The sequence below is a fragment of the Folsomia candida genome, unplaced genomic scaffold (assembly GCF_002217175.1).
Source record: "Folsomia candida strain VU population unplaced genomic scaffold, ASM221717v1 Fcan01_Sc001, whole genome shotgun sequence".
In the NCBI taxonomy this organism is placed as follows: Eukaryota; Metazoa; Arthropoda; class Collembola; order Entomobryomorpha; family Isotomidae; genus Folsomia; species Folsomia candida.
Genome location: NW_019091193.1, coordinates 27,414,547 through 27,439,271, shown reverse-complemented (window position 1 = coordinate 27,439,271; position 24,725 = coordinate 27,414,547). Strand labels below are relative to the sequence as shown.

The following is a 24,725-nucleotide window of genomic DNA, read 5'->3' as shown; positions in this document are numbered from 1 at the left end:
TTTGTCTAATCTTTGATTACCGTCGGTAATTTACCGATAAGCGAATGCAATCGACAAAAATATTTAATAACGGTATATATTCATGCAAAAATCTTTGTAAACTTGACAAAAACAAAAATCTGCGAGACAAAAATCTGCGAGACCACACGAAGTATATAAATTTTTATTAATTGTTGATGCATCCACATGTACACTATTTGCGAAGATAGCCCAAGTTTTTGGAGGTCGATAAGGTGTTATCCTCATAATTTTGGCCGAGTTGCACACGACTTTGGATCAGCTTTCCCCTCCAGACGTGGGAACGAGTCTTCTGGTGGTGAGAGTCTCCGTGAAGTAAAGCTCTCATTCTCTCGACAGCCACTGTCAGCCCAAGTCAGACTTTGAAGAACGTGGACGGACTAGGTTTTTTTCAGTTTTCTTCGTCGTCCCTTTTAATGAGAACTTTAATTAACCTCACAATTAAGGTATATGGGCAGGTTCAGTTAGCAAAGGGTTTCCCCGGGTTAGGAAAGGAACGCTATTTTACTTTTTGATCAACTCCTTCGGTCTGATTTTAGTAGTAGAATTTTTTAGCATTTTTAACATAATTAGCTGACGATTAGCAACTTGACGTTGTGAGGACACTCTATCTGTGAGTGTCTTACCGGTCGCAGGGGTAGTTATCTTTAGGGGTGAAAGTACAAGTGGGGAGAGAGACGATTCAAGGGTAAGGAAGGGATATATAATTTTTAAAAGAGTAATATTGCATCTTTATTTCAATGGAAGGGTAATTATTCTCATAATTTCGTCTTGTATTAGGTCATAGGTCATCGATCGGGGGAGAGATGGAGTGGCTAAAAGAGACGACCTCTTCGCCACAAAAGCCAGGGTCAGTTGGCGCCCAAGATATCGCTCAACAATTGCAAAATTTACTTCAAATCCCGGCTATTGAAAAGAACATTGGTCGCTCTCCAGATGTCGGAGTGGGAAGTCCGCAACAACGACCTTTGCAGGAGGGTAAGAAATGTTTTTTGATAAGATCGTATCTGTTAAAGTAACGGTACTTCAGATGTCTCATGCAATCCTAAGTAACATCCACTCATCCATCTAGATTTTAAGTTGCTACAAAAATTATGGTTCTGTGAACGATAGAGATATCTACCAATAAAAGTAATGCAATCTTGCAGTATGTTTCATCAAGGGATGTTTTTAACGCTTTGCTTCACGGAAGGTGCTACCATCTGATAATGGGAATATGCCGTGCTGTAGTAAAGGGCGATTTTTAAATATTTTTTTGCAAAATGATGGTTATGCACTATCGTTGTACCAATTACTTAGAAAATTCAAGAGGCCATGGGAGTATTTATCCCCATAACTACTAGAATTTTCAGAGTAATTGGTGGACGGTGGTACGTAAACATCACTTTGAATCAAAATTAAAAAGGCGCACTTTGGCCTAAAAAAACCTTGCCTCTCCTTATCAAAAATCACCGTGCTGCTCCTCTGCCACTTACTTTTTGCAGCGTATAAGGAGAAAGAAAGGCAGCGGCCTCCAAATCTTATAACATATCTTGACAAATACTCTTAAGGGAACTAAATTCAAATAATTCAGTTCTTTATAGAATTGTCGATAGGTGTGAATCCACATGCAATTACTACAAATATATAGAGTAAATACTATTATTACTGTGTTTACTTTCAGATCCTTTCCCAGTCGTTGCTAATAAGGAGGTCACGATCTCGCAATTCTGTGCCGATGTGGCCCCTGTAATCCTACCGCCACGTCAAGCCCCAATCAACAACAATGAAGAGAAGGAGAATTCGTATATGGGTGGCGGATGGGGGGCGAAAGATGGTCGGGGTCGCAATCGTCCCCAGTTGGCTCACATACCAGACCAGACCCAAGCCAAACCTGCTCCACTTCGGGGAAGGGAGGAATCCAAGAGGAAGATGGTCAACAAGCGCTCATTTACAGACGTGCATCTTGCCCAATTTCTGAAAGGTCACTCGAGCAGCAACCGAGGAGAGGGTCAAACTGAAATTGAATACTCTGGATTTTTGGGAGAGATGAAGCAGCGTAATAGGATTAGGAATAATATTCCTACCACACTGCAAAGAGAAGAGGGCATAATTGCAGAGCATGCTTACCGTCTTGACGGCGTAACAAACTTTGTGCAACATTATGACTTAATTGATGATGGCATGCGACGTTTGCTCAGAGTGCACTTTGTAGAGCCAATGTCAAGGGTAGGCTAAACAAGATTTAGACACAAATATTTACGCCAGTTATTGTGTTTACTATTTCTACAAGTTTTTACTTTCTGTTCACAAATTTTACATAATTGAAAAGTTACAAAAACTGGAGTGAATATATGTACTGATTTTAATTGGGTCCAGAAGTTTAAAACTGCTTGTATATTATTTTTTATTCAGAAAAACCCGAAACACCCGAGGGCCCACTTTGTCTGCAAGCTGTGTCCCTTCCATTTAGAGACTGTGATTGATGTTGTAGATCATTGCGGTGGCGCTGGCCATCTCCAGTTGGCCCTGGTAAGATAAATCCGAAATTAGCTGACCGAATTGCTTTACATGCGTGATTTTATATGTGCAGGATCAAGCTATGATGTATACGTTGGAGAATATTCCGATGGCGTCTGAACAGCATTGTGCTAGCATTGGAGAAGTGATTGGCCAGATCTGTGTCAAATTTGGTCTCACGGAGGAAGACAGGAAGCGGAGGGAGAGAATTGTAGACCTTTTGACGGAGATCTTTGAAAGAGAAGGCATCGGTGAGACTCGATTACTTTTCATCCCAAATTCTGAATTCCATAAAAGTTTAACACGAACTATGTTTTAGACTGCGATGTCTCTATGTTTGGATCGTCCGTGACTGGGTTAGGCTTCCACGACTCCAATCTGAATATCAATGTGACATTTGGAGGTCGGGATGAGGTGGAGACAGGCGCAGCCCCAGGAACACCAGGCAAACTTCACCCCGTGATGCATCCTAGTAATGCTACCGATCATTTGACCAATGTCGGCAAAGTTGTGGACGCTCTTGCGTCCATGCCACTACTCAGGTGAGTTTGTGTATAATGAGTTAAAGTGGAGGTGATGTTGACAAGCTATGATATGTTAACTAAAGTATTTATTGTTGTAGGGATGTAACTCCCAAATTTTTTCAAAATAAGTCGCACATCAGTTTTACAGTGGTGGAATTTGGAGTTGAGGTTAAATGTGTGGTGCAATTTAATAACAAGCCGGCCCTACTTCTCGCTGGATTGTTACATGAATACTTAAATGTCAATCCGATGGTGAAACCGATACTGATGGGATTTCGGTACTGGGCACGTGTAAGTCAGAGTCACGAGTTTAATAAGGTTTTAAAGTCTTGCAAATTTTGCGATGGGAAATTAGACATATTTTTCGATAAATTTCGTGCAGATGTGTGGGCTTGACAATCAGGACAGCGGTTTTCTACCAGCACATGCTTACCCAATAATGGGGCTTCAGTACTTGCAGGAGTGTGGGATGGTGCCCATTCTGCAAGCCATACCACATATCGACTCGTCCCGGCCATTTGCAAGTATGGAAAATAATAATTGATTTCGAAATATAAGGAGATGACTTAAATAATATTTTTACTTTCAGCTGCAAAGGAAGCTTTCAAACTCGGCTTCCCCAACCATTCTGATCGAGCTTACACGAGTGTGGATCTGGGGCGCATGTGGCTATCTTTATTGTACTATTATGCTGTGAAATTTGACATTGTAAATCGTGTCGTGACCATTTCACGGACTGAGGTTTTGTCCGCTCGAGACACCCCGTGGAATAGACCGTTGTCCATTGAAGGTAGGACTAGCAGATTTTATCTCTAAATTTTGCAAATGAATTGAGCATAGCAAATACAATTTACAAGATACTACTGCCACTTGTACATAATTAATTTTACTTCGATCTTATTGCATTTCCAGATCCAATTGTTGGGTCGTCCAACCTCTCCCGGTCCACTCCAAACAACAAAATATGCGAGTACATTATCTCTTGTGTTAAGAAATCATTCCTGTATTTCGCCGTTCCTCAGACGGAACATGGTGCTCTGTACGACGGCATCTTCAATGACCGAATTTTTGAGGAGGGGACAAAATCCTGGTTCCGTAACATTTACGTGAACTTGGAAAAGGTTCTTGTGGCGGATACGTTCCTCCCAGTTCCGCTCGATAGCTTGAAACCGACGGCTACAATAAGAATGCTCAGTGGACCTGACGGGGTTGGCCATAAGCAGGATTTGGTCATGCACTCCTGTCTGCCCGTGGCTCACGCTGTGTTGGGAAAGGTTCATTATTTGTACACGTTTGACAAGAAGTTTCTACGGGCAGAGAATGTGAGTGGGGACAATGTCAAAGATTGATTAAATATGACCATATGCAAGTGATATTAAATGTGGTGGTGTGCCTATGTAGTTTCCTCCCATTGGATGTAGGGCCTGTGGGGCAGATGATCATCTAAGAAAGTAAGTTTAGGTTTATTTTGCGAGAAACTTTTAACTTGATTTGTTTTGGTGAAAAAATATATCCAAACATTGATTTTGTCATTGTTCAATGTCACTTGCAGTAAAATAATGTATTGCAATTTATGTAACTCGATTTTTTCAGATCTTGGTATGTTTTTAATAATTTTTATATTATTTTTAGAAATTGCCCATCTGAAACACTTCCACCACTGCCAGAGATTCAGCGACCATCCGAAAGCACCTTGATGATGATGAGAAAAGTTATTTTGACAAGTTATGGTGAGCCTTCCTTTGATTTTTCCCTAAAAATCACCAGAATTTTTAAAGTAATTAAATATGAAAACTATATGATTAAATTTCAGAAAAACTCGCATTGAACCAAGAAACTTATAGAATTCGACAGCTGATAAAAAACGAGGTGTATTCATCCCTAATGGAAGATTTTGAGGACGTCCAACTAACGATGTTTGGCTCATCTGAGAACGGCTTTGGTCTAAGAACTTCCGACTTGGACTTGTGCATGACACATAAAGACGTCTGCTTTTCAACTAAGGTATTATACAAAATATTGCTAAACTGTACAAAAGTTGAGTTATAACTTCGCCAAAAACCGTACCAAATTTTACACAACCCGATAAATTCACGTCTATTTATTTCGTAGGGTTTATAATTCCATCTTATAAAATTTTTACGGTTTTGCAAAAATTTAAATCCTCATAGTAATTAACTAACTAGACCGGATTCAAATAATTTACAGGAAGACATTTTAAAGCATATTGACACGACGAATACAATGAATCGAATCGTGAGCTGCTTGAAACGATCCCCAAATTTAGTGGACGTATTTTCCATCACAGCAGCGAAAGTTCCGATTGTGAAGTATCAACACGAACCATCCGGTATTGATGGAGACATAAGCTTCTACAATTTATTAGCATTGAGGAACACCCTCCTGCTAAAGGCGTATAATCAGTTGGATTCTCGACTCAGGGTGAGAATGAGCTTTATTTGAAATTAAGCGAAATCTCAGTAAAGACGTTAATAATAATATTAAATATTATTGTGTTTTTTAGATCTTGGGATGTCTGATTAAAAAGCTGGGGAAGATTTGTGAAATTAGTGATGCTTCTAAAGGGAGTATCTCCTCCTACGCGTATATGATCATGTTGATTCACTATTTACAACATACCGACATCCCTGTGTTGCCAGTATTGCAAGAGGTTAGTTTTTTATGGATTGGTTGAACTATGTATAGAAATATTAAATTTTTAATTAATTTTCGAATATTACTTCGAATATTACTAAATCGCGTATCAAGTCTTAAACATAATTTCTACCAAGTTTTTATCAGTTGTTAAACAATCTTGCACGTTTTAATAGTTTGTTAGAATTGTCTGTAATTTATTAAAATTTTGTTGAGATATTTAATTAAATATTGTCGTCCAGATACCTCCATTAGGACACCCGATCAACGAACCACTTCCTACTTTTATCGTCGAAAATTGTGAAAGCTATTTTTTCGCTGATCTTCCCAACATTGTAAGTAAATGAAAAGCTAATTTCTGTTGAAGATGATGTAAAGAGTGTCCATCTATTTGTGCAGCGCTACGTCTGGAAGCATTATAGCAAAAACAACGATTCCGTAGAAGATTTATGGCTTGGATTTCTCCGCTACTACACGGAAATCTTTGACTTTGAAAACCATGTGGTTACTATTGCGCGTTTCGCTCCCCTGACGCGTCGTGAAAAGGGCTGGTACACGGATTGCATCGCAGTTGAAGACCCCTTCATAAAGTCACACAACATGGGAAATGGACTGACTCGTCGCAGTAAGAGAGCAATTTTTAAACAAATTGAAATTGGATAATAAAAATACTGATTGATATCTTCTTATCTATGTTTGTAGTGAGTATTCACATACTGAAGACCTTGCGCAGGTTTAGAAAGGTGTTCAATGCCGAATTGGAAGTTGACGATCTCTCGGGTGCTAGAGTGAGTGAAATACTAATAAATCACGCCAGATTTACAACCTTGCACAGTTGGTTTTCATTCCTTTCTTACAGATGCATTACTTCAGTAAGAAGGGGTTACGTGAAGGTGATCTGCCGATAGACCGTCAGTGTCGGCGGTGCCACCGGATCGGTCATATTGCCCGATATTGTACCGAGTTCGTTCGAAAGGGCACCAGTGATACAGAATCGAATGACGGGGGTGATGATGAAGAAATTTTTGCGGACGAAGGTGCTACAGGTGTTGTGAAAGAACTAACACCACCACGTCAGGAGGATGTCAACTTTGCTTCACCATCGCGACTGCAAAATTTTATGGACTCGCACATTGGCAATATAGGGAATAATATTGTCCGCAAATTTGAGGGTAATCCTATCGCCAAGCCAGGCCGAGATGCAAATGATGGAGCACCACAGAATATTGGAAGTGTGGACCCTAGCTGTATTCTGGATGGTATGTAAACTAATTATAATACGTACATTTTTATAAAATGACATTATTTTCACAGTTTGCAAGATTTCTCTCATAATATGAATCGTTTTTCTCAATTTGCAACTGTAGAATAACACGATGCGTGATGATATTAATGTATTTATTGAATTGATAGACACGAGCTACATCTGGAACATGTCAACTCCACGTGACAATGTGGATGTCCATCTTCTAAAAATGATCCAAGGATCTGCCGGTGTCTCCTTCTCTCCCTCATTGAAGGATAAAGCGGTGGCGATGGGGGCCAAGACTCCTGTCCCCTTCGACAACAATGGATCCGCTCCTGTTCCTCTTCCTCCTAACTTTCGACCCATTAATAATGGACATCCAATGATTATGAACGGTCATCCTTATCCGTATTTACCAAACGTGATGTATCAACAACAACACCAACAGCACGCTCAACAAATGAATCTCGGCATGATTCCCCCACCTCCGCCCGGTTTCGCGCCAAGGGTTCAAGTCCCCATGAAATTTGGTGTGATTGGAAATAACGAAATTGGGAATCCGTTGCAACATCCACACTTCCAGTTTGCAGGATATTTTCCTCCAAATATGCAGATGTGTCCTCCTCCACCACCACAACAACAAATGAACTTGAATTTTGGTCAAGGATTCAATATGCAACAAGTCCATGCACAACAGGGACAACAAATGCAAAACATGGGAGGTGAAGACTTAGGAAGTTGCCGCACTCCGCAGCAGCAGGACATCACTGCTGACCCGGCAATTGTTGGAGTTCAACATTACTCAACAGCCGGAACAGGAAGTCCTCCTGGTCCACCAATTCAGCGTCACTACTAATTAAGTCATTTTTTATTGTATTATTATCCTAGTAGTATTATTATTACTGTTACTATTTTATGGTATTCAGATTCCAAATACCTGATTCGCTAGACACATTACATTCCTCTTAATATTCTGCAATTGGGACACATTATTAGTCAGGTTACAAATCAATCAGCCAATTGATATAAAAATATAGTACAATACAAAGGGAAAGCACGAATTTTAATATTTGTCGAGTCTTTTTTACCCAGAAACCGACTGCTCATGGACTACGATATTTGACAGGGCAGTAGTGTCTGCAATTTAATATTAAAATCGTGTCGTAAATGACGACCCGGTTGTGATACCTTTTTAAGCCAGATGATTGAAATGTATTTTTTTTATCTGCATGGGGATGATTGACTTGTAGTTGCAGTTTTACTATGAGGATATGAACTACATATAACCAATATCAATCAGTAGTCTTTTTTTAGTCGTAATTACTAATTACTATAATTACATAACTGTAATTTTATATTATTAATTTAAAACCATTTTATATTATTCCAAATAACCCTTACCTTGCGTCAAACAATAAAGATGTGTGAGTTGACTGAAAAAGTTTGATATTTTGTATACATTTTTTTTAAATATAAAGAGATAGCAGTTTTTTCGGTTTAGTACATCATGTCACAACTTTACGATAAAATTTTCTACACCAGATTTAATCTATAAATGATGAAATTTTCATCTGACACCGTTAATAATGCCGCAAATATAAATAAGACTGGTATAAGTATAAACATGAAGGATGCGCATCCAAAATCAGGCATGTCCACTTTTAACAAATATTAAAGTTTGTTAAATACGAAATCTCCAAAAAAGTAAATATTTTCGCAAATATCTGAGAAACGGATCGAGTAATTGTGGAATGTTTTTCAATTCATACTTAAGCAATACATAAATTACACAAACTTGACAGTGAAATTTTCAAAAGTTAACAAAAATTTTATTTTACAAAATCAAAACGTCTCCAATTTTTATGAAATAATTGTAATTGAATATTGCATCCATCTTTTTTAAACTTTCAATTACTATTAAAGCTATCAAACTTGTTCGTATATGAAAAATGCACCATTTACAATAGATCATAAAAGTAGTCGAGGCCTTGACCAAGTTCCCAAATTGCTAGACCACAACCCAATTCTTCCGCCAGCTTGATCCGTTGTCGTATCGAATATAGCGTGGGGTAGAAAACGGTGTGTTTGATCCCCTTGTCCCTAAGATAAGATGACACGATAAGTTAAGGATATTTGGTCTGATAATGTTTTATTTTAGTATGTCTTACTTCGCTTCAAAGTAGTGTTCCTCGACATCATCGCCCCACTGGATAGCACTTGTTTTAGAGACGAGGTCGAGATAGTCCTTGCCCAGGATGGGGTGTCCGCCCGACGAAGTGTAGTCATAGCCGTAGAAGTTGAGCCCTATGAGGAACTTTGACCTCTCGTTCTTCTTCGTGGAGATCGCCTTGATACATTTCTCGACCCATTTTATAGGACTGTTGGCCCCTGTAAAGTATGATCACATTTAATGTTAGTAATTTATAACTTTACCAGCCATGTAAACTAACTGTGTGACGTTAGTAAAGTTTGCAAAATTTACACAGCTTCACATTTATCAATTGTATATACCAGGCCGTTCGGGACTCGAGTAGTCGTACGTCATAACGGAAAAGTAGTCAACGTATGCGTACATCTGCTTGATATCATCCATTTCGATGTTGCCAACTTTTCCGGTATGAGGCGATACGGGTGGTGGGATGACCAGGATGAACTTCAAGTCTGCTTTGGTTAAAGCTTCACCAAGTAATTTGACCAGCATTTGCAATGCTTTTCGCCCCTGTCCGCCTAACTGGGACCAGACTTCGAGGACCACACCGTCAAACTTGTAGGCCTGAGAAAAGGGAAGGAGATTGTGAATTTCATATTTATGATTTCGTCACAGATTGACAAATTTTTACAAGGATGTCTTATTAATTCGTCATACCTTGAGTGACATCACGATCGTTTTTGTCAATTCTTTTGGCTCTGTACCGGTGGTGAATAAGGCGTAGAAATCGTCGCTAGACCAGCCATCGAACAGGACGCGTGGGACGACTAAAAATAATATCTCATTAGATCAAATCCATACGCATTTTAAGTGTTTGACTTACTTTTGACCTGACTCTTCTTCCCCCGCTTCCTCACATCCTTAATCCACTCGTGATCAATGTCGTGGGTTCCTGTGATGTGGAAAGTACCGGTCGGCTTGCGTTTGATTTGCAGCCAAACGGGAGAAATCATTGTGAATTTATTGCCAAATGTTTTCGCGACGTCGTAGCCATGATTGTTCCACTGAAATAGGAACAAGACAAATTACTTTATTAAAGGATGACAACCATAATTTACTAAAAATTTCGTCACTGACCGGAGTAACATAGCCCAGCACCGCGTTAGTGAAGTTCCGCTCAATCTTTTTGCAGTACATGCCGCTTTCTGCGACAATGTCACTCGCTGAGGGCGATCTGGTGACCAGGTTTCGTTGAAAGACAGACTCTGGGACGGGGCCTTTCTGTCAAATCAAAGAGAACGAAGATGATAAGGGATGAAATTATGATAATGCGTATTATCAATTAATTATAGTAATTTATATTTTTAATCTGCTTAATACCTTCGCATCAGCGGTAGCTTGCTTGCTGTCCTTTGGCTTTTTGTCACTCGGCGAAATGGTAGCTGTCCCCAACTGAAGGATGATGATGACCAGGATTGACAGCGTTAGTGACCTTGAGGTCACCATTTTTCGAAATTTTAATTAAAAGACACACTGACAGAGAGTTAAACAGTTGGATTTTTACAGGTTGGATGGATCTCTTGCTGTCAAGTGAGAAACCCGCCTGGGCAAAAAATGCAAATCTCAGAAATCAGCCGGCTAACATGCATAAAACATCTCAGCTATTAAAATTAACTTTAATTAAGATTGTGATTAGCTAACTTTGGAATTGTCATCACAAATGACCACAACTAGTGGTTTTAAGTGGGCCTTGAAAACATTCGCCTTTGGAATCCCGGTCGGAGTGACCTTTATCGACGTGAGTTTAAATTGATCATTCGATAACTGTGGACTATGCCTTGACCTTGAACTTGTCTTTCTTTGTAGGTGTTTGGTTATGTGGCCAAGGTCGAAGGTCACTCTATGCAACCACTCTTAAACCCTGACCACCACCACTACAACTCGAAAAGGAAATGCGATTATGTTTTCCTTTACAATTGGCCCATAATTACAAATTCTTTCGATAGCATTGAAAAAGGGGAAGTTATCGCCCTCGTGTCACCGAGAGATCCGAAACAACGCTTGATCAAGAGGGTGGTAGGATTGGGGGTGAGAAATTTATATGCAATTTTATTCGGAAAACCCTTTTCCCTTAAAAGTTGATTTAACGAACTATTAATTTGTAACTGCAACAGGGTGACATCGTTGAGACGAAAGGCTACTTTAAGAAGCGAATCGAAATCCCACCCGGCCATTGCTGGGTTGAGGGGGACAATCACGGCCATTCCCTTGATTCCAACGTCTTCGGACCTGTTGCATTAGGATTGATAAAATCCAAAGCCACCTGCATCGTGTGGCCGCCGAAACGGATGGGATTCCTTAAACCGACGGAAGTATAGCCCTAGTCAATTACCTTAAATTTATTTAGTTCTGACAATAACAAACGAAAGTATAGTTGTTTAAATTCCGAAAATGAGAACACTCTCCCTCGTAGACTGTTTAGAACTCAAGTTCACCGGCTCCATATTGAAGGAGGCGTTATGTTTTGGCGACGTTGATAATGACGGAGTGTCTGAATTCGTCGTGGGAAACTCGGACGGGGAACTTTTTATCTTCAAGTTTGATAAGTGTATTTGTCGTGCGTTCGATCTCGGCTGCATTGCTGCCGTCGCGGTCGGCGACTTGCTCAATATTGGAAGAAACTTTACCGTCGTAATTACAACGGAGGGATATTGTCACGTGTTTGATGTGGAGGATGAGTTAAAGAGTCCTCCGGAGGTTGTGGTCACAGGGTCGGCGTTGGGGGATTCTACAGCCAAGAATGGCGTGGGTGGGGATGGACTTCGAGTTATTCAACAGTTTCACTCTCAGCGGATCGTGGCGAATACGAAGGCGATATTTTTAGCGGATGTGGATGACGATGGGATGATTGAGCTCGTCTGTGGATTGACTGATAGGGTGTTGAGGACGTATAAGTGGAATCCAAACCCGGTAAGTCAAAAATATTTTACTTATACCAATTACTTTTTACCATGATTAGCCACTAATAAAAGCATGTACTTTTATCCAGGTAAATTCATTTGCATGTATGAAAGTTTTTACTAAATGATTGCAAAATAATTTATGTATGTGCCTTAAAAGCTTTCATACGCACAAATGAATTTACCTGGATACAAGTAAATGCTTTTATTAGTGGCTAATTGGTTTCATCAAATATATATATTGTTTAGTCCAAACATACAGACATGCATACATTTGTTGGTTTTCACAGTATTAATTTTCTTGTGGTATTAATAGATACTCATCGCTCCGACTGAGTTGGTTGAAGGTCAGCAGGAAAACCCGACCTTTCCACATCCTGCATACGAAGGGAGGGTTCAGGCGATCAATAAATGGGAGTTGACGAACCAAATAGGCTCCATCGCCCCCCACGCTCAAGGCAACCTGGTCTCCATTATCATCGGGACGGGAGGTGGGACAGTGACGAGAATCACGGAAGTCAGGGACCCCTCTAGAATTAGAGAGGACATGACTTCTTCCAGCTCCACGAATCCTCCCACAGAGATTTTCGGCTCGGTAGGGTGTCGCCTCGAGATGAAGGACTCAATCAGCACGACTGAACTACAAAAGCAAAATGTCGGGGGTAGTGACGACCAGCCAGGGTAAAATTACAATAATGATGATGATAATGATTATGATGATTACTTTTGACTTGTTTAATTTTGTATCCAGGCTGAATACGATCTACTCTGAAAATATTTCAATTAAAAGATATGCTTTAAACTCCTCGCGGATGCGGAATCAAAATATATCGACGCATGTGGCTGGCAATATTGCATCGCATGATGGAACTGATAGGGACAGTTATGCGGTTGGAACTTGGGACGGAACGGTTATGATTTGCAAAGATGACATGATTGAATGGTACATAAATTTAAATATAAATCAATTCCATCATCATTGTAATTCATCCTCAATGACTCTATAAACTTTGTAAAGATTTCACAACGTTGTTAGAAAATCTAAGTCTAAACCATATTTAAATACTTCTGAATTTCAGATCTGTTTGTTCGTTTTATTATTTAAAAATATATTATCTTTTGTATAGGAATCTTCAGCTTAACAAACCTGTCATGACGGTCCAATCTTTCATGGGAAGTGCGATATTTGTCGATATGGAAGGTTTGCATACCAAAAAACTATAAATTTTCCCCTAAAAATTATATTTCAATGTTTTTTTTGCGGCTGTTCCAGGACCAACCTATCTCATAAATCGAAGGATAGATTCCAAAATGCAGAATTGTATCTTGCGATTCTATTTTGAAGAACAAGTAGCTGCATTTCGGGTCGGATTATACGGGATGCGTCGCACGGGTGGGAGTTCGACGCCGACGAACAATGACATTGGGAGTGAGAATGAAATTCAAAATCACAAGTGCTTCGTCTATGTAACGTTTCAAGGAGACATTTACATTTACCCAAACGAATTTTTGTAAAATTTGGCAGAAATAAAATAGTCATTATGTCCTAATCATAAAAATGATTTGGAACTGATTGAGATACATTTCATAAAAAATTTTTATTGATCACTTTTTTCTTTGTACAGAGAGAGTCAAATTGTTACAAATAAATAATACTTTTAATTGAGTTCCATTCACATGAAAATGGACATACGTACGGCTGGTTGGTTTGTTGGTGGGCAAAATATAAAATGAACAATATGTGAGAGAGGCGCTTAATGCGTAACAACTTAACTTATGCTAACGTTCTTCTCGATTCTGTTACTTGATTATTAAGTTGGTTTAGATAAATATTTAGGTGGTAGTATTATTATGCATTTGGAGAACTTTATAAATAGTTGCTGCTTATTAGGAAGAGGACGATCTCTGTTGTAGTTGGAGTGGATCTGCAACCACGCTAATCTCGATCTATGATAGAAATTTAAGGCTTAATGTTTTAAAACTTAAAGACCATCATGCGTTTTATGTGTACCATACTTACACATCTCAAACCTCGCACAACAGGATCCGTAACATAAAGGGAATTTGGTAGATAAACACACTGATTCTGTTCCCGGATAAATTTAGATATACTCTTCAAAGCCTGAAATTCGAAATTTTATGGGATTAAATTTTATGACATAATTTCAAACAACCCAAATAATACCTGTTGGTAGCGTGAATCTCTACAAAACCAGTACAGGTTTGCAGTCAGGAATCCAAGACATGATTCGCAAAACGTTGTGCAAGTGAATTCTTCAGCTTCACGGAAAATTGAGTTAATTTTCTTCACCGTGTACTCAAAAGCGCCTGGATCAATCTAGATAACAGGCACACAAGAAGAAACCAAAAATTAGATAAGAAGACCGATAAGAAGATAAGATATTCAACTCACCAGACCATTTAGCTCTACAGGAAAATCTGTCATGAATCGGATCGCCACTCCCTCTCTGTAATCTCGTTGAAGGAAAACACGTTGAATGGGTGTGACCGGGACACCGTTAATGTTGATTGTGATAATGGTTTCGGGACGATTATTGTCCCCCACTTGACTTCCTTGGTTCTGTCCCGTTTGGAGCATCCTGGTTTGCGACATGGCTTATCTATCAGTCGTGTTTATCGTATATTTCACTTTAAAACAAAAAAAACTAGAAGAAAACTTTGCTGTAATCAACAGGGCCAACTGTCGCTATTCGGGGTGGGTGAGTGCACTAGTTGGCCCTTACTCGGCGTGACGAAGATCGATGGCCAGACCTCGTTTTTAATTAATTCGTCACTAAATATGACAAAAAAGTTAAAAGTTAAAGTTGGAACGAAAGTTTGGAAAGAGAAACTTTTTTTTGTGAACTCCAGTCAGAGTGTAAAGTGCCGCACAACGTGGGGAATGAGACTTCGGATGCGGCAAGTTTTTTGTCTTTTGTTGACTCAAGTTTTTCACGGATCTCAAATTTAATTAGTTTACATAGAATAATAGATAAGTGTGGGATTGGTTATCTTTTTGGGTGGGTGTGACTTGGGCTGGAAGATGGGGTCCATGGATGATGACGAAGTCCTTGGAGAATGTTCAGATGAGGAAGAGTACAACCGATTGGGAATCAGTGTGAGTTTTATAGATTTGTTAATTAGTTTTAATTTTGTCAATGTCATATCTTATCCATCCAAGATACGATAAGATCATGGATAAGTTTGGGGATGACGTGATGAGTTGAGAAATATAGCACATGTATGTAATCAATTTCAGATTTGTGTGCAAGTTAAATTATTCAACATTTAAATAAGTTTATAGAATAACTGCAAAAGCTGGAGAAATGACATATTCTAGTTAGTTTTTAATTATTAGTTTGTTTAATTTTCCAGCATGGGAGTCTCTGGTCGCCCAAATTTGAGGAGATCGAAGCCCTCTACACAACCATCAAAGCGAACAAAGTAATCGATTTGGAGTGGAAATGTGTCGGACGACGAGAACCTGGTCAGGTTTTGGAGGAAGCCGTATCCGAAGCAGAATTAAATCAATTATCTTTAACAGTGTAAGCTTATCATTACTAATAATCTACTGTTATTAAAATTAATGTGTAAAACTTATGTATAATAATTATGAAATGGAAATACAGGAAAGACTCGGAAGGGGACGACTTTGCATTCGACGTTGACGAAGACTCTCCATCCTTAAAGACGTCGAAATCTGGATCCATTTTTAAGACTAAGATGAGCACGAAGCGAACGACAACGTTGGCCGGCATTTTGTCGAACATGGAGAGACATCGGATTATCGAGCGACAAGATAGCAATAGTCCGACGACGACGCCTGGGGGAGGATCTACTCCTGGCCGTGGGAGGAATCAAAGTGGTAGTGGTGGTGGGGATTAAATTACCTGGTGTGATACCCAAGTTAAGTTTGAAATTAACTATATTTTGAACTTTTGATGTAATATTACGTTTTGTCATACATACATTCGCTTCATTTAGTATGAATAAGCGAATGTACACTATTTATATTTTTGTACAATTATTAACCTGAAATATGCAAAAGTAGTAAAATAATAAAATATGCGAATAGTGACTCAAAATTATCACATGAACTTCCAAAGAGTAAACTTTGTACGTATTTATATAGCATTTTATGATATTGATTATGATATTGAGTTCAAATTGAAATAATAAATGTTTTTAACGTGACACTAAATTTATGCAGGGTATCACCTTTATTACTGCCGTATGCATGCCAAACAAGAAAATGATACTTGGCGTTGAAATGCTGTCAAAATTTCTCCAAAACTATTTAAAAATGAAGTCCCCATGCTGATGAACGCAGATCAATTTTCGTGAGCGAGAGAAATATTTAGAGAAAGGAAGAAAGTCGTGGTGCGGCGAGAAGGGGTGGTTAAGCAAATAGTATAGTTGGCTTTTTATTTCACTATTAGCTCATTATAATTGTTTATCTACAAGTTGTGCCCCTCTTTAACTCCTGTGGAACAGACATTCAATTCAATGCATGACAACGCGCGTCGAGTAGTATATAGCGAACCCATATAAATATCTTAACTGATGATGGGGAGGAGGAGGAGTGTGTCGAAGAGTAGTCGGTGGGTTGGGCGATTTCTGATTCTGCTGATTTTTGAAGTCACAACAAGTTTCCACTAATAAGTAGTCGGTCACTCTCTCTCAACATCAATCAGCCCAACCAACCTTGACATTTGATTGAGTCGTCGTCGAGTGATGATGAGGTACACATTTTTTAAATACAAGGTTGACCATTACATAATCATAATCATAAGAAGAAGGGATCACTTTCCTCTCTCTCTCTCTCTCGCTCTCGAATTTTTAATAATAAAACATGACTGAAAATGAAAAAAATAACTACCAACCAAACCGAAAGAAAGAAAATGTACTCAACAAACGCCCAATTATTCGATCCTTGCATAATTTACTTATATAAAACGTAAATCACTTGACTTTTCCAGAGCACGGGAACAATAATGATTAATTAATTAATTAACAATTATTATTACGTGACAATATTAATTAATAATAATTACGTATCAATAATCAACCAATAAGAAAGGAAGGAAGGGATGGCAATCGTTTCTCATTGTGTGTGCAAGTCAACCAAAAAACGGTTTTACTAGAAACGGATCAATTTTTGCAAACTACTAATTTAGTAATAAAAATGGATTCAAAATTTACCATAAATTTGAATGAACTATGTTTTAATTATTCTGTTTGTTAAATGTTACTCGTGAGTGCTATATCATTATTATAAATCCAACTAGATTTGAATTGTTTTATTGGCCAATTTTTTTTTGGCAACGCACAAAATTTTTTGTCATCCATCCATCCTTTTCCTATTTTTTATATATATCGAATAGAAAAGCAAGTCAGATACAAGTTTTTGTTTGTTTTTTTTTTCTACGGATTGGATCATATTATTTTTACACGCGTACACACAACAACAAGTAAATAAGTGTAATAAGTAAAATTTCCATTTCATTTCCTCTCCCATCCTCTCGTTCTTAATATTTCCTCAGATTTCAAATAATAGATGTAACAACAATGATATTCAAAGAGTAAGTGATAACAATAAACTAATAAACATATCGTTAAATTAATTAACAAGCTTGTAAAGAAAGCATCAGTCATTCATTTTTTTACCACAGTTAATTTGTCCATCCACAACAACACCCCCACCCCGTTTTTTCTTCGTCGTCTTCTTCTCTTCGTAGTCGTACGTAGTCGTGCCAAAAAATGTTACTTATTCTTATCAGCACATAAATTATAGCAATATATATTGGAGAGAGGAAGCAAAAAGATTAAGTATGTACAATTACAGTTACACCCTCATTGTTTTTGTGTAGATAAGAGAGTAGGTAAGAAGCAAGTAATTAAACTTGCGTCAACTTTTCTCCCTCCATTCTTTCTTCTTCTTCTTCTTCATTAAGTTACGTTTTACATTACAATTAAAAAAGTTACAAAATTTTGAGTTCATTTATATCTTACGCGTTAAACGGTTATAGAAAAGCCGGAACGAAAAAGAAAATGAATAACTTAATCGGAAAGCTTTCTTTCATTTAATTTGTTTGTTGTTTAACAATAACTGTTATAATAATAATAATCATCCCTCCCCCCCGCGCGGCGCATCTTGTCACCCGGCCATTCATTCATATTTTTTTTTACTGCACAGTAGAAGCGTGTTTTATGGTGTGGAATTTAGAAGAAAAAAAGTCAAATCAAGTAATTATTAATAATTGTTTACGGTACTGACAATAACAACAACAACAACAGCTTTTATGGTAATCAATTCATATGGTAGTGCGGTTAGTTAGGTGTGTCGTTATTAAACTAAATACTAAATGTCTGTGTAGTAAAACAAACGACAAGAATAACAATAATCACAAAGAGGAGAGATTAGGTTTGTGTGGTGGTGGCAAATTAAGTAACAATTAATTATTAATGAATAGTTTTCCTATGTATCATCCAACTAACTATACTATTATTATGACAATCAATATTATGCAACAATTTTGAATGGACTGCTTGACCCCGTTTTTCTATTATGTGAGCTATTATATTAATATGAATGTAAATATGTTAATCATATCGTTATTACTGTTTAATACCAGGAATTGAGAGAAGGATCAATCATCGATCAGCGACATATGCTAACAACTGCTTCTTCGGCTGAACTTTCTTTACATGCATCCTCACAACACTGCACTTTCTTCTTCTTCTTCTTCTACTGACTTCCTCACCAATGACTGGATAATTAGTTACATAAGTACGCGGAAAGTAGTGGTTAATAATCATAATTTCTCCTAAGGTCACACTCAAACAATATGAAAAAAGAGTCTGTCTGTCCTTTCGCTGTTGGTTGGCTGCTACTGCTACAAATTTTTATCTGCCTTCTTTTTACAACAATAAACTAGATTTCAAATAACGGAACGTTGCTGTGTTGCTGGATTGAATGATGGTGGTGATAATTTCGTAAGTATTTTTATAGTTAATAATAATAAGTAATATAATTCATCAGGTTGGTTATGCAGTTATCAACTGAAAATCCGCTTCTTTCACTCTCTCCAGTCTAATGCACCACTTTCTCTACCAGATCAAAAAATGTGGGTATTTGCTACCACAAAAAAATAAATAAAAAATAAAAAAGTCCAAATATTAGACAAAGTAAGTTGACATATTTTGTAATAATTACATGGATTGGCTTGTTAATTATATGGGTGATGAAAAAAATAACAAGAAATTCGGGAACCTCTCATTATTAACCTTGCCTTGTCCTTTCTCCGTCCGTTACCATGTGCCACTAATAAAACTGAGTTGAAAATTATAAAAACAAACTTTCCTTTTTTTATATATCAATCCACTTGCTAAAAACAAATCATGATCATTACTGGACATGTCTGACCCTCAAATAGTAGTAGTAAAAGATTTTTGCACTTATTTTATAATAATAAAATGAAGAGATTAAGTTACGTGTACGAAGTAATTATAATAAATCCATACAATTGCAGCAGTAGTAGCAATGGTGTTAGTGGAGTAGTAGTGAGTGGAAATTTCCGTAGAGAGAGGGGGAGGAGGATGATGATGATGGGGAGATTAGTTAATGAGAGGAATCAGTTTGCATGTGTATGTAGAATAAGTGTCCAGAGCGAGTTATGAAGCAGCTTCGGGATCTTCAACGTCTTGAAGTTGCTCCTTCGGTTCACTTTCTCCGCCTGAGTGGGAGTGAAATATGACAAAATTTAATTTACCAAGAAGCTTTTACACCTTTCTCTCTCTCTCTTTCTTTCTAAGTAATGTGTCTAGCTTTAAAAAAAATTGGCTAAACCCATGAAAATGACTAGAAAGTACCTTCGGCGGCTTCACCCTGCATGTCGGATGTCCAAAGAGTGAGATTGTCGCGGAGCAGCTGCATAATCAGAGTAGAATCTTTGTAACTCTCTTCAGATAACGTGTCCAACTCGGCGATGGCGTCGTCAAAGGCGGCCTTTGCAAGTCGGCATGCCCTGTCGGCCGAATTCAAGATCTCATAGTAGAACACGGAGAAATTCAGAGCCAGCCCCAGACGAATGGGATGTGTGGGAGGTAATTCTTCCATGGCAATGTCGCTACAATAATGCAAGTACTCGAATAAATTTACAGGTATCATATTTGCATGATTCATATCAGTAAAATAAAATTCACTTACCTAGCAGCTTTGTAAGCCACGAGAGAATTCTCTGCAGCATCTTTTCGATCCGTCCCGGTCGCAAATTCGGCCAAGTATCGGTGATAGTCACCCTTCCTGTAGGTATCAAAGAGAAAAAAAAGAAAGAAATGATATTATTCATTAGTTAGTGAGTGAGACATCTCCCTATTCTCCCTGCCAGAGACATGCGAATTTGTCCACTTACATCTTAAAGTAGAAAACTTTACTCTCTCCCGAAGTAGCACACGGAATAAGGTGTTTATCCAAAACGTTCAGAATGTCGGAGCAGATCTCTTTCAATTCCTTCTCCACCTATTCAAAAACGAATCCAAAAAAGGGCACAATCAGTCAGTCAGTCAGCTTATTAGCGACGCACAAAAGAAAAGAGTAGGAAGAAGAGAGGGAAAACTACTTACTTGAGCTCGGTACTGTCGAATCATGTCCAACTTATCCTCGCTCCCCTTGCTCTCTTCCTTCTGCTCGATGGAAGAAATAATTCTCCAAGAAGCTCGTCGAGCTCCAATTACATTCTTGTACGCCACCGACAGTAGGTTTCTCTCCTCCACCGTCAACTCGACGTCAAGACTCGCGACTTTCTTCATGGCTTCGACCATTTCTGTAAAGAAGAAGAAGAAATTAAATCCCTCCATTCATTTGGGAACGAAATTACATCTTTTTCCTCCTCCCATACAAATTACGTAAATAGATATGGGACGCGATTCGTGATTAAAATCTGTGTGTCAAAAGGAAAAAAAACTCTGGGAAAAGGGATGAGCAATGCGGTGCAATCTATATATTTTTAATTTTCATGGGAAACGATAATCTATAATCTACGTTTTGTTCGGCTTCCTTACAGAAATAAAACTAAACCGAAAAAAGATTGAAACCTGACACTATTTCATACCCCATTAACGAAACGAAACTGCGAACTGTTTAATTACCTCATCGTGTAAAATGACACATTTTTGCAGTTCATATGCGATACATGCATCTGTCAACACCAAGTCCATTACATGAATCGATCCATTTTAAGCATTGCATTATTATTCACTCACATCCATTCCCTGCTCCTATTGAACCTTGGATAATAATAAAGAACACCTGCTTCCATCCACCACCACCACCAGTACTAGAAAACAGGGTGAAGCGGCCTTAAAAAATCGACCCTCTCCCAAACCCAGGGAAAAAACTAGACCCTTAAACTTTTTGCACGCCTTGGCGACATGCTCAAAGTTCAATACTCCATTTTTTTAGTGCATGCATGCAGGCAAGCAGGCAGCAAACAAGTCGCCTGCCTAACAAGGAAACTAGTGAGGTTGGCATTGTCCTCCCACTTCTGAGAATAAGGAGCCTTTTTAAAACTCAGGCCAGCCAGCCAGCCAGGTATGCACCCAACACAATGGAATCCGTTCTACATTGTGATCATTATTATGCGTCTCTCTCTCACTCACAACCATTTAAGTCCAAATAAAAGGAATAAGGTGTAAATTTACCAAAAGCAAAGTAAAGCATAGATTTCGTCGAGTAGTAAAACGCTATGACTCAAAAGTTGCCCTGTTTTGCCCCAATATTGGCAAAACTGGCTCATGGCTGCTGCCTCACAGCAGCACAACCCCGTCTGAAATGCCCCACTAGCTGGAAGACTACGACAATCTCAGGCCAGAGTGCGCATGGGATCTACGTTTCAATTCAGTAATGTCAAGTACTAAATTTTTCTCCCCTTCTCCGCCTAGCCGAGAAGTGCATCCCTTCTTCCTCTCCAAATAGGCACCAAACACGACCACCCTTCCTGCTTTTTTTTGCCACGATGAAATTGCACATTAACCTCCATCCAGTATGAATGAATGGGTAATTTTGATTACGAGGAGACCAACACAAAACAAATAACACAAATTCCTTCCCAACTAAACTAACCAACCGCAAGTCCAGTCGAGTCATTCCATTCGAGGGAGTTGACATAATGTGTAAAACTAAAGAATGACATCATCCCTCTATTTTATACACTCTCTTCTTCTCTCACTTTATTAGTAGGTAGAGGAAACCAGTCGGGGAATTATTTACGACCCGGTGTAGCGAAAAACCGACACCCTTCTTACAAGAAGAACAAAGAAATTATGATAAGACTTACCATCGTACCGCTCCGCCTGCTCGGCCAACTTGGCCTTGTAAACGTTATCCTCCCGGTCAGACATTGTTTCTTCTTATCGGCTTTTTTCCCTTATTCACACTTGTACCCACACTTAAATTCTCACTCTTTCTCTCTCTCCTAACTTTACACACCGGCCGTCCGTGGGGGAAATCGAGTGGTCGTGGGTGGCTTCCTCGCTCTCACGTTCCCTAGTTCGTTTAGATAACTACGACGTGCGGACGAGTGAAATATTCAAAATATTCCGACTATTTTAAAAACAAGAAAATTATTGGGAGGTGAGAGATGACTCGTTTTTGACTGGCTGGCTGGCTGGCTGCTGCTGGCTGGCTTGTGCTCGTCGGAACTCTGTGACTGACTTCGGCTTGTCCACCGCACCACCACCAGAGATCAGCTCACTCTACTTACTATTACTACCACCACCACCAGTACCACCACCAAGTTGTAGGTTAGTTTAGTTGAGAGACGGCAAAACCCACGGAGAAATTCCTACCAACTTTCGTCCCGACTTTGACTCACTCTCCGCCTCCGAAAATGGCCGACTCCTTTCTACCAGATAGCAACTGCATGCTCGCAACGGGTTGGGCAGGGGGGTACGCCACGCGAACTGGGTGAAGGCACACCCACACGGATTTTGGGGGAGGGGATGACTAGATTTTGCGACGAGGGGATATTTCTTGTCTGTGTGGACGCCCCTGTGTCGACAAACTACGTCACTCTACCACCCCGCCCCGTTACTTACGATACGATACCTGGTGAGCGAGTGGCTTCCTTTTTTAGACGGGACATTATTATTACATCTCATCGGCACACCCACCCCAGAAGAAGAAGGGGCAATTTTTTTGAGGGTCGTGTACCCTCCGGGGAGAGAAGGATGTCGATGGTGGACATGTCGTGGTTTCATTTCCGGCCGTGTAGGAGTGTTAGTCGTTTCCTTCCAGGTTTCCTGCATTGCATGTGCATGCAACTGAAATAAAGTGAACTTTCACCGGACGGGAAAAGAGGTAGCCAGCCACGCGCACGAATATTAAGAAGAGACAGAATACAGAGGCCTTTCTCCGTTTGATCGCCGCCGCCGTCGTCGTCGTCGTCGTGGGCTTCATTTTCTCTCTCTCCTGACTTGCTGGAGAGAAGGCATGAGCGTCATGGCATCCCAATATCTGTGGAGGGAGGGAGGGAGGTTGGTTGGTTGTTAAAGTAAAAGTGTGCAACAGCGCGTCGTCGTCTTTCCGGATGCTTTCTCCTCTCACGTCAAACGGAATTGGGGAGAGAGCTAAGCCAACTTGGCCTTCAGTCTATAATGGAAACTTCTTCTTTCTCAGCCTTTCATCTCCTGCCTGTCGTCCCCACCAGCCAGCCAACCAAGAAGAGAATCCATCTCTCTCTCTACGAACTATCCATCCAAGACAGAGATTCGCACATTTTTGCAAATACGGGGGGGGGGACATGCATTCAACTCGTGTGTGCAGAAGGGATTTTCATACCTTTCTAGGAAACCGAGGTGTTTTAGCATGCGGGGAAAATAATGTGAATAATTGATGCATAGTCCACAATGATTGTCACCTCTCTCTCTCTCTCTCTCTCTGGGTGGTGGTGGTGGTGGTGAAAGTGTGGACGGACGGAGGTAAAAGTAGTAGTAAAGTTTTGAGGCGGTGAAAGTTGTTTGCTACACATTTTTCGCTTTCTTCTCGGAGGAGAAAGTGTTTGATAAGTGGTTGGTGGATGATAATATCGTCATGATAATTGAGTTTATACTTTATGTATATAGACTTTATCTATATGTATGTAACGAGTTACAAGGCGTTCATCTGCACATGTACATACAAACACACATCGACCAAACCGCAAACCTTGTCATGTTCATGAACATTCTCTACCTACTTTTTGGGTAATAAATATCCACCAAAGTTTGGAAAAACAACACGTCACAGACAATCTCATAGACTATTTGAGCCCTAAATTTGTATAGAATCAAAATCCATCCAATCCGAGGCGAAGTTGATTTCTGACTATGTCGCACGCGATTGAATTCCCATGCAGCAGCAGCAGCGGAAGCAATAAGCAAGCATAGCGACATGATGGAAATGATGGCGATGGTCGTGTTATTCGGTCAAAGTTGAGAGAAAGAGAGAGAAAGAGAAAGAGAAAGAAAATCGAATTATCGGGTCCTACTTTTTACAAATCTCTCAATTTGCATGTATTCACGGGGAGAATTGCAGGTTGGAATGGGTGGATGGATGGATGACCGTAAAGGGAGGAGGAGGCAACAGTCTGCTATTCGGGAGAGAAAGCACGGACAGATCCTCCGTGTATTCAGTG

The 24,725-nt window shown here is 39.3% G+C and overlaps 7 protein-coding genes across 7 annotated transcripts; 4 read left to right on the top strand and 3 right to left on the bottom strand.

Moving 5' to 3' along the window:
- The first annotated feature begins 341 nt into the window (after positions 1-341).
- Positions 342-8,383, top strand: LOC110860686 (terminal uridylyltransferase 4). The gene is made up of 20 exons (XM_022109781.2): positions 342-706; positions 799-996; positions 1,682-2,226; positions 2,413-2,529; positions 2,591-2,768; positions 2,837-3,059; positions 3,140-3,332; positions 3,424-3,565; positions 3,631-3,831; positions 3,954-4,363; positions 4,443-4,492; positions 4,674-4,771; positions 4,855-5,045; positions 5,250-5,483; positions 5,566-5,712; positions 5,939-6,031; positions 6,096-6,321; positions 6,399-6,484; positions 6,556-6,955; positions 7,110-8,383. The coding sequence occupies exons 2-20, from the start codon at positions 825-827 to the stop codon at positions 7,796-7,798; spliced, it is 4,395 nt and encodes a 1,464-aa protein (XP_021965473.1). The 5' UTR covers positions 342-706; positions 799-824; the 3' UTR covers positions 7,799-8,383.
- A 300-nt stretch (positions 8,384-8,683) lies between these two features.
- LOC110859465 (chitinase domain-containing protein 1) lies at positions 8,684-10,689 on the bottom strand. The gene is made up of 7 exons (XM_022108425.2): positions 10,472-10,689; positions 10,229-10,372; positions 9,975-10,155; positions 9,809-9,918; positions 9,454-9,715; positions 9,111-9,330; positions 8,684-9,042 (listed from the first exon to the last, which is right to left on the bottom strand). Exons 1-7 carry the CDS (start codon positions 10,595-10,597, stop codon positions 8,901-8,903), a joined length of 1,185 nt encoding a protein of 394 aa, XP_021964117.1. The 5' UTR covers positions 10,598-10,689; the 3' UTR covers positions 8,684-8,900.
- Positions 10,690-10,697: 8 nt separating this feature from the next.
- LOC110855202 (mitochondrial inner membrane protease subunit 2) lies at positions 10,698-11,573 on the top strand. The gene is made up of 3 exons (XM_022103622.2): positions 10,698-10,889; positions 10,958-11,179; positions 11,266-11,573. The coding sequence occupies exons 1-3, from the start codon at positions 10,812-10,814 to the stop codon at positions 11,467-11,469; spliced, it is 504 nt and encodes a 167-aa protein (XP_021959314.1). The 5' UTR covers positions 10,698-10,811; the 3' UTR covers positions 11,470-11,573.
- Positions 11,510-13,636, top strand: LOC110855182 (KICSTOR complex protein ITFG2). Its single transcript, XM_022103601.2, has 5 exons — positions 11,510-12,061; positions 12,368-12,732; positions 12,803-12,994; positions 13,179-13,252; positions 13,325-13,636. The coding sequence occupies exons 1-5, from the start codon at positions 11,543-11,545 to the stop codon at positions 13,564-13,566; spliced, it is 1,392 nt and encodes a 463-aa protein (XP_021959293.1). The 5' UTR covers positions 11,510-11,542; the 3' UTR covers positions 13,567-13,636.
- LOC110855191 (golgin subfamily A member 7) lies at positions 13,631-14,926 on the bottom strand. Its single transcript, XM_022103611.1, has 4 exons — positions 14,465-14,926; positions 14,237-14,389; positions 14,072-14,173; positions 13,631-13,998 (listed from the first exon to the last, which is right to left on the bottom strand). Exons 1-4 carry the CDS (start codon positions 14,663-14,665, stop codon positions 13,939-13,941), a joined length of 516 nt encoding a protein of 171 aa, XP_021959303.1. The 5' UTR covers positions 14,666-14,926; the 3' UTR covers positions 13,631-13,938.
- A 14-nt stretch (positions 14,927-14,940) lies between these two features.
- Positions 14,941-16,252, top strand: LOC110855213 (PAXIP1-associated glutamate-rich protein 1). The gene is made up of 3 exons (XM_022103632.2): positions 14,941-15,169; positions 15,427-15,596; positions 15,681-16,252. Exons 1-3 carry the CDS (start codon positions 15,095-15,097, stop codon positions 15,934-15,936), a joined length of 501 nt encoding a protein of 166 aa, XP_021959324.1. The 5' UTR covers positions 14,941-15,094; the 3' UTR covers positions 15,937-16,252.
- A 195-nt stretch (positions 16,253-16,447) lies between these two features.
- LOC110842481 (14-3-3 protein epsilon) lies at positions 16,448-22,791 on the bottom strand. The gene is made up of 6 exons (XM_022088229.2): positions 22,389-22,791; positions 20,677-20,876; positions 20,466-20,572; positions 20,261-20,356; positions 19,924-20,180; positions 16,448-19,787 (listed from the first exon to the last, which is right to left on the bottom strand). Exons 1-6 carry the CDS (start codon positions 22,450-22,452, stop codon positions 19,726-19,728), a joined length of 786 nt encoding a protein of 261 aa, XP_021943921.1. The 5' UTR covers positions 22,453-22,791; the 3' UTR covers positions 16,448-19,725.
- Between the last annotated feature and the right edge of the window lie 1,934 nt (positions 22,792-24,725).

Excerpts from the sequence above, each read along its gene's own strand:
- LOC110860686 (XM_022109781.2), top strand. The coding sequence starts at position 825 with ATGGAGTGGCTAAAAGAGACGACCTCTTCGCCACAAAAGCCAGGGTCA. Across the intron at positions 4,364-4,442 it reads AGTTTCTACGGGCAGAGAAT|TTTCCTCCCATTGGATGTAG; the intron begins GTGAGTGGGGAC and ends GTGCCTATGTAG. Across the intron at positions 5,713-5,938 it reads TGTTGCCAGTATTGCAAGAG|ATACCTCCATTAGGACACCC; the intron begins GTTAGTTTTTTA and ends ATTGTCGTCCAG.
- LOC110859465 (XM_022108425.2), bottom strand. The coding sequence starts at position 10,597 with ATGGTGACCTCAAGGTCACTAACGCTGTCAATCCTGGTCATCATCATC. Across the intron at positions 10,373-10,471 it reads AAGCTACCGCTGATGCGAAG|AAAGGCCCCGTCCCAGAGTC; the intron begins GTATTAAGCAGA and ends TTGATTTGACAG. Across the intron at positions 9,716-9,808 it reads CGATCGTGATGTCACTCAAG|GCCTACAAGTTTGACGGTGT; the intron begins GTATGACGAATT and ends CCCTTTTCTCAG.
- LOC110855202 (XM_022103622.2), top strand. The coding sequence starts at position 10,812 with ATGACCACAACTAGTGGTTTTAAGTGGGCCTTGAAAACATTCGCCTTT. Across the intron at positions 10,890-10,957 it reads TCGGAGTGACCTTTATCGAC|GTGTTTGGTTATGTGGCCAA; the intron begins GTGAGTTTAAAT and ends CTTTCTTTGTAG. Across the intron at positions 11,180-11,265 it reads AGAGGGTGGTAGGATTGGGG|GGTGACATCGTTGAGACGAA; the intron begins GTGAGAAATTTA and ends TAACTGCAACAG.
- LOC110855182 (XM_022103601.2), top strand. The coding sequence starts at position 11,543 with ATGAGAACACTCTCCCTCGTAGACTGTTTAGAACTCAAGTTCACCGGC. Across the intron at positions 12,062-12,367 it reads ATAAGTGGAATCCAAACCCG|ATACTCATCGCTCCGACTGA; the intron begins GTAAGTCAAAAA and ends TGGTATTAATAG. Across the intron at positions 12,733-12,802 it reads GGTAGTGACGACCAGCCAGG|GCTGAATACGATCTACTCTG; the intron begins GTAAAATTACAA and ends TTTTGTATCCAG.
- LOC110855191 (XM_022103611.1), bottom strand. The coding sequence starts at position 14,665 with ATGTCGCAAACCAGGATGCTCCAAACGGGACAGAACCAAGGAAGTCAA. Across the intron at positions 14,174-14,236 it reads GAGATTCACGCTACCAACAG|GCTTTGAAGAGTATATCTAA; the intron begins GTATTATTTGGG and ends TTCGAATTTCAG. Across the intron at positions 13,999-14,071 it reads TTGTGCGAGGTTTGAGATGT|ATCGAGATTAGCGTGGTTGC; the intron begins GTAAGTATGGTA and ends TTTCTATCATAG.
- LOC110855213 (XM_022103632.2), top strand. The coding sequence starts at position 15,095 with ATGGGGTCCATGGATGATGACGAAGTCCTTGGAGAATGTTCAGATGAG. Across the intron at positions 15,170-15,426 it reads ACAACCGATTGGGAATCAGT|CATGGGAGTCTCTGGTCGCC; the intron begins GTGAGTTTTATA and ends TTAATTTTCCAG. Across the intron at positions 15,597-15,680 it reads AATCAATTATCTTTAACAGT|GAAAGACTCGGAAGGGGACG; the intron begins GTAAGCTTATCA and ends ATGGAAATACAG.
- LOC110842481 (XM_022088229.2), bottom strand. The coding sequence starts at position 22,452 with ATGTCTGACCGGGAGGATAACGTTTACAAGGCCAAGTTGGCCGAGCAG. Across the intron at positions 20,573-20,676 it reads TTCGACAGTACCGAGCTCAA|GTGGAGAAGGAATTGAAAGA; the intron begins GTAAGTAGTTTT and ends GTTTTTGAATAG. Across the intron at positions 20,357-20,465 it reads AAAGTTTTCTACTTTAAGAT|GAAGGGTGACTATCACCGAT; the intron begins GTAAGTGGACAA and ends TGATACCTACAG.